The sequence below is a fragment of the Lolium perenne genome, chromosome 5 (genome assembly GCF_019359855.2).
Source record: "Lolium perenne isolate Kyuss_39 chromosome 5, Kyuss_2.0, whole genome shotgun sequence".
NCBI classification, from domain to species: Eukaryota; Viridiplantae; Streptophyta; class Magnoliopsida; order Poales; family Poaceae; genus Lolium; species Lolium perenne.
Genome location: NC_067248.2, coordinates 198,442,142 through 198,449,187, shown reverse-complemented (window position 1 = coordinate 198,449,187; position 7,046 = coordinate 198,442,142). Strand labels below are relative to the sequence as shown.

General features: G+C 46.4%; 1 protein-coding gene across 1 annotated transcript; it reads right to left on the bottom strand.

Annotated features, from left to right (window-relative positions):
• Positions 1 to 4,203: 4,203 nt before the first annotated feature.
• On the bottom strand, positions 4,204 to 6,833 carry LOC127298157 (uncharacterized). Its single transcript, XM_051328097.2, has 3 exons — positions 6,629 to 6,833; positions 4,831 to 5,578; positions 4,204 to 4,748 (listed from the first exon to the last, which is right to left on the bottom strand). Exons 2-3 carry the CDS (start codon positions 5,576 to 5,578, stop codon positions 4,402 to 4,404), a joined length of 1,095 nt encoding a protein of 364 aa, XP_051184057.1. The 5' UTR covers positions 6,629 to 6,833; the 3' UTR covers positions 4,204 to 4,401.
• Between the last annotated feature and the right edge of the window lie 213 nt (positions 6,834 to 7,046).

Genomic DNA, 7,046 nt, shown 5'->3' with positions numbered 1-7,046 from the left:
TGATGGCGGAAAAAATTTCCAGCGACAAAACCATGATGGCGGAACTCACTCCATTTCTGACTGTGTTTGCAGGAACAAAAAGCCCTGCACGAGTTGCACAAAAACATTGCGCTGCAGCGTCGTGTGACCATCAGCCAGGCGGAGAAAATCCAGCACTTTCAGGCGGAGAATGCGACTCTGAAGAAACAACTTTCAGAAGCGCAAGGTTGGTTTCCGATCACCTGACGATTGTGGGTTATGTCCCACACTTTCCAACTTTGATGCTTTATAAAACTATGAACAGGTGCCTCCTCTTCTCTCGCTGCAGCTTCCTCCGAGTTGGAGACTCTACGAGCTGCACACAAGAATCTCGAAGCAAAACTCGCAGTGGCAGAACAGAAACTTTCTGAGAAGAACTCGGAGCTTATTCGGAAAACTGGTGAGTTTGAGCTGAAGAGACAAACTGACAGCGACATCATCCAGAAGCAGCAAAAAGAAATTGGAGGTCTTCGCAAATATATGGAAACAGCAGAGAGCTGCTGGGACCTGCTCAACTCCGACGTCATGGGTACGTCCTTGAAACTTGTACGACAGTATGTGTGCAACTTGTTGTATTTAACAAAATTTGCATCTTCCATATCCACTCGGATATGACGAGGAACGTCGGAGTCAGTTCCCGCGCGATGACCTGCTTCAGCTGGCCGGAGAAGACTGCAAGGATCTCATCTCCGCCTCCAGAAAAATCTGTCACAACCTCAACATTAAGAAGAGCCGAGTCTGCGATGTGCGCAAGCTCATCAAGAGGATGGATTTGCTTCCGGAGCTGGTTGTGGACCTGCAATCTTCTTCAGCTCGGGGTGCAGCTGCCATGTCCTTGGCTATGTGCTTAGCGCACAATCCGAGTTTAAACCTGGACCTGGTGACTTCTGGCGTTCCTCCGGAATGTAATGTCAATGCGCTGCTTGACGCAGTTAGCGGCTATGATACACGCATTGCTCGGAGGATCCGCCATGATGAATTTTATGAGAAGGTGGTTCTTCCTGCTGACGAACCTCTCGAAGCTGAGCATTTGGAGGATCGCGAAGCGGAAAACAGACCCGCCCAATCCGGAAGCCAGTATACATGGACAAGCTCAAAGAACCAAGGTGGCGCTGCTTCTCCGACTGCAGCTGGAGCAGAAGAAGATGAAGATGTTTCTTCGCCTGCCAAAGACGCAGAGAAGGAAACTCCGACTGACGCAGGGGGAGCTGATGCCAACGTGGAAACTTCTCCGGTTGAGGAGAAGTAAAAACTTAGTCCTGCGGAAAAACAATGCATCATTTTGGCCCCAGCGAGGGTTTGTAATATAACTTTAATTCTTAAGTATCTAGGGACGAAACAATTATGCGTGGGCGGAAAACTTATCCTGCTATCCGTTAGAATTATTTGCATGTTTCGTTTGTGAAAAGCAAGTGCTGGTTTGTTAATTTTCCGGCTTACTCGTTTGACCTTCAACGAGCCGGAAAACCATTGGCCGGAAACGCTCGCCTGCGGTGACGAAACCTAATGGCGTCCATCCATAACCGCGGAAACAAGCCCCCAGCCTAGGTGCCGGAAGTCGCTACCAGGAATCCACGAGTTCGCAACGAAAAAAATTTCCACCAGAAAACTTAAGCTTACGTCCTAAAGGACAATTTTGAAAATCACAACTTTCATACACGCCTAGGCGGAAACATCCAGCCCTGCGGTTTTAGTCGGAAAAACATACACGATCTAAAATGAACAAGTAAAGGAGGTAAAAGACTCAAAGAGTGAACCATAAGCTTTATTTCATTGATCATGTATAACTATTACAGAGTTTGTAACTCGGAAAAAATATGCTAAGTGTAGAAAGGACGTAGCTGTGCGATGTTCCAAGGGCGATCTGTCTCGTCGTAGATGTCATCCGGATCCTCACGCTTGCGTTTCCGGTGCCAATTAGCAGGTCTATCCTTCAGCTCGCGGAAATCAACAAGGTAGTACGACCCGTTATGAAGCACTTTGCTAACGACGAAGGGTCCTTCCCATGGAGATTGCAGCTTATGGTCTTTCACCTGTCGAAGGCGGAGGACCAGGTCTCCTGCCATGAAGGAGCGATTCCGAACTCGACGACTGTGATAACGTCGGAGCTTCTGCTGGTAGATGGCGGAGCGCTGGTCAGCTAAGTTCCGAGCTTCCTCGATCAGGTCCACAGATAGCTGTCTGGCCTCGTCAGCTGTTTCTTCATTGTAGGCGGAAACTCGCGGTGAATCGTGGATGATGTCGGAGGGGAGCACGGCTTCGGATCCGTATACCAGGAAAAATGGGGTAAACCCTGTTGATCTGTTAGGGGTAGTTCGTAAACTCCACAAAACAGCTTCCAACTCATCAGCCCAAGCTCCAGCTGCTCGTCGCAACGGTTCTTCAAGGCGCGGTTTAATTCCTGATAATATTAGGCCGTTAGCCCTTTCAACCTGACCATTGGATTGTGGGTGAGCCACAGAGGCAAGGTCCAGCCGAATCCCTACTGTCTCACAATAATCCCTCAACTCTCCTTGAGCGAAGTTTGTGCCATTATCTGTGATTATGCTGTGTGGGATGCCGAATCTCATCACGAGGCTGCAGACAAATTTTAGTGCCGTAGCACCATCGGCTTTCCTCACTGGCTTTGCCTCGATCCACTTGCTGAATTTGTCAACAGCGACCAGAAGGTATTCAAAACCGCCAGGAGATGATCTTTTTAACTTACCAACCATATCGAGCCCCCAGACCGCAAATGGCCAGGTGATAGGGATGGTCTTCAGCTCTTGGGCTGGAGCGTTTGGTTGAGTAGCGTAGTACTGACAACCTCGGCAGGTCTTGACTATTTTGTCAGCATCTTCTTTAGCTGTGAGCCAGTAAAAACCTAGCCGAAAAGCTTTTGCAACGAGTGACCTGGGGGCGGCATGATGCCCGCAGTCCCCTGCATGGATCTCTCTGAGGATTTCAATGCCATCTTGATTGGAGACGCATTTGAGAAATACCCCTGTTGCACTTCGTTTGTAGAGCTGTCCATCAACAATTGTGTAGGATCTTGCTCGTCTGACGACCTGTCGCGCAAAGACCTCGTCCTCTGGCAACTTCTGATCGATGAGGTAGTCCAGGAAAGGCTGTGTCCAAGCCGGAATGATAGCCATCACTTCCCTAGCCGGAGATACTGCCACTTCTGGGTTTTCCGGGTTAGCGCCCTTCACCGAGGGTATCCGGAGATGCTCCAGGAAAATTCCAGGCGGAATTGGCTTCCTGCCGGATCCGAGCTTGGATAGCATATCTGCCGCTGTATTATCGTCTCTCCTGACGTACTTGACTTCGTATCCGAGGAAGCATTTGGCGATCTCGTCAACTTCGTCTCTGTAGGCCGCCATGACGGAGTTTCTGGCGTTCCAGGTTCCGGCTACTTGTTGTGCCACCAGGTCGGAATCTCCACAGCATATAATGTGCTTGATCCCGATTTCCTTAGCGATGCGCAGACCGTGTAGTAGAGCCTCGTATTCCGCCATGTTGTTTGTAGCTTCGAAGTGGATCTGCAGAACATACTGCAGTTCTTCTCCGGTTGGGGACTTCAGGGTGACTCCGGCTCCTGAGCCTTGATGCTGCTTGGATCCATCGAAGTGCATGACCCATGTTTCTGGTTCCGGCTCCAGACTTGCATCCGGAGCTTCTGTCCAATCTACGACGAAATCTGCCAAGACTTGGGATTTAACCGCCGTCCTAGGCTTGTAAGCGATGTCGAAGGCGGATAATTCGATGCCCCATTTAGCCGTACGTCCTGTTGCGTCAGCGTTGTTGAGAATTGTTAACAGCGGAGCCTTGCTCACAACTATTACTGGGTGCTCTTGAAAGTAATGTCTCAGCTTCCGGCTGCCTAGGAACACTCCATAAGCTAGCTTCTGAAAGTGAGGGTATCTTTGCTTTGACTCCGTCAGTACCTCGCTAATGTAGGGCCTCTTTGTTTGGGCTGGCTGTGGCTGGCTGTAGCTGGCTGTGCTGCTGTGCAGGAGAAGCTGCTGTGCAGGAGAAGCTGCTGTTCTGAGTTTTAGTCTTTGGCAACTTAGCTGGCTGTTAATCTGTGAACTGGGGAATTGTCTGAAATACCCTAATAGTCATGAGACCATGTGTTATTGCTGATTTAGGTGTAATATATAACATATGGATCCATGAAATGCATACGTGAAGGTAGTTTTAGCCAAAAGGCAAATCCGTTACAAATATAGATTTATCCAAAGTACATATCAATATTATTTTCCTAGCTAGCACAAACAGTTCTAGGTGGCTCTAGCATTGAACAATGCGTTGGCTATATCATCACGTGTCGAGTTCATGCTACTTGTGTGTTGTCCACCTGGAGCACTATCACCTGGCGTCGTTATTGATTGCCTTTGTACCTTAGGGAGGGATGTAATTCTCATCCGAGTCGCAACGATCAAACTGCTTATCACGTAAGTGAGAGTCTCTAATGAAATTGTGAAGCGCGATGCAAGCTAGGATAATTTTCTTCTGCGTAACCAACCCATAAGAAGGGATACCTTTCAACATGCGCCACTTATTTTTCAAGATACCAAAATTACGCTCGATAGCATTTCGGATCTGATCATGCGCATAGTTGAAAATTTCTTCCTTCTTTGTCGGTAGCCCTTCTCGGCGAAAGTCTGGTAAATGATACGTGTTGTTTTTGTAAGGAGCTAGGAACCCCTTTCTATTTGGATAACCAGAATCAACAAGATAGTATGTACCTGCGCACAGAAAAATAAATATGTGACACATGGATACGACAATGCATATGTAACTCATGTATATAGTAAGATAGAATATTACCATCAGGAGGGGTCGGAAACTGTTGTGGATACTTCACAATGCTGTGGTTCAGTATGCGTGTATCATGTGCCGAACCAGGCCATCCAGCTACTACAAACGTGAATCTGAGATCAAAGTCACATATCGCAAGAAGATTTTGTGATGTGTAACCATGTCTTCCGGTGTGGTTAATTTCTTCTTCCTTAGGAACTTCAACTGGAATATGCGATCCATCTATGGCACCAATGGCACCTTTGAAATGAGGCCAAAAGCGAGGATCTTGAATTCTTGGATGCACATCCGTGAAATTTCGATCCACTGGTTTTATGTTATCTTTACCCAAATTGTACAAACAATTCAATACCATGTTGAACTTCCTATGAATTGTTTTAAGAGACCGATTGAAACGGTTCTCAACTTGGTGAAATGATTGTGGTCCTCCAACCATCCATAGAAACATACCCAAACATTCAACTGATTCCATATCTCTTGTTGACTCTAACCCATAGCTAGCAACTAGTAGGTTGTGCAGTTGTTCAAACACATCTGGATACATTCTAAACATTTTGTAGCATCTTTTTCTATCATCAAGTTGTTCATGCACCCATTCAAGCCCAGTTTGTTGTGGAATCCTCCTAGTTGCCTTATTCAAATATTTTTCAGAATAGAGATTACCATAGTAGCCCAACACAGCCAAATCATGCGCCACTCCAAGAAGATGCATTATCCTTTGAATTTCGTCATCATGTGCATTATCATCTGCATCCATCTACAAAAATTCAAACTACACAAGTCAAAAACTCATACATACTAGAGTAATATACACCAAATACCAATAACAACACTCATGGATAGTCTACAAGATATTCCAAATTGAACAGACACATAATGGTGCATAAGTTATATAATTATCAAAATAGTCTACAAGATATTCCAAATAAATAGTACACAAAATGGTCCATAAGTTCTAGAATTCCAAATAACAAATAAAACTCTAGTGTGGTATGCATCCCAAACAGCCTTCTCCATTGCAAGATACTAAAAAAAACACTACGTAATTACAAAGTGAAGGTAAATTTCAATACATGCAGCAGCATGAGTGTATGACAAATCTATCTAGCAAATCAGTGGCATCAAAAATATACAGCAATTCTAGATTGATGCTCCACAAACTAAAATTACAGCACCATGAAACAAATAAACATGTTTTATCCACGCATATTACCTGCGCGTGAGGCAATCAGCAGTGAGTAGCAGAGTTTGTTTCTAATCAAAATTACAGCACCATGAAATCATCTACCATCACAGCACCATGAAAAATATAGAGTATCAATGAATTCATCTACCATCACAACCATTGGAGGAGCTACCTTGGGGCAAACCCAGGCCATGGCCCGCCCACGACTTTTGCAAAACGAGTACTGGTATTATCTATTTCATAGATAGTTCAACAGCAAAAACGCAGTTCACTGATACTAGCAGAACGATGGAGTAGCAGCACAAGATCAATCGAGACACTAGCCTGACGTCTAGCTGCCTGTCAGCATCTATGGCGTTGCAGCGGCAAACTCACGAATTAATGGAGCAACTCACGTCCAGTTTCCCTTCAATTTCAGAATATACAACGCACTAACATGTTTATACACGCACTAACATGTTTATACTTTTTCTTTCCGCCACAGATCACAACACCATGTAGTTTGTAATCAAAATTACCATCAAGAAATCATCTACCATCACCACCGTGTACCAAATCACAGCTAGAAGTTGTGATACTGCTCATCAAGCAAGGGGAAGAGACAGGGGACGGGAGGCTCACCAGCGGGAGGGGAAAGGGACAAGTTCGTCGGCGTGGAGGAGGGCGGCGGGACAAATGACGGCGAGAGACGGGAGAGGTAGGGCGACGGGAACGTCCGCCGGCGACGGGGCGAGGTCCGGCGGCGGAGATGGCCCTTCTCCAGAAGGGGCAGCCGGAGCTGCAGGGTAGGCGAGGGGCGGCGCACACGGGAATCGATCTGTTTCTTGTAAGAAGGAACGGTTGGGGAGAAAAGGTAGGGAAAAAAAACAGACGATGTTAGCTCAGCGGTGGCAGTTTTGTGGTAATTTCTGGGACAAACAAATTTAACGCTTTGGGGCAGGTAAAAAAAGCTCGGGAAGCACCTCCAACCCATGCTTTTTCTTATGTGTGGGAAGAAGATCTGTTTTTGGAAAAAGCCTACCGCGCAGCTAACCCGTTT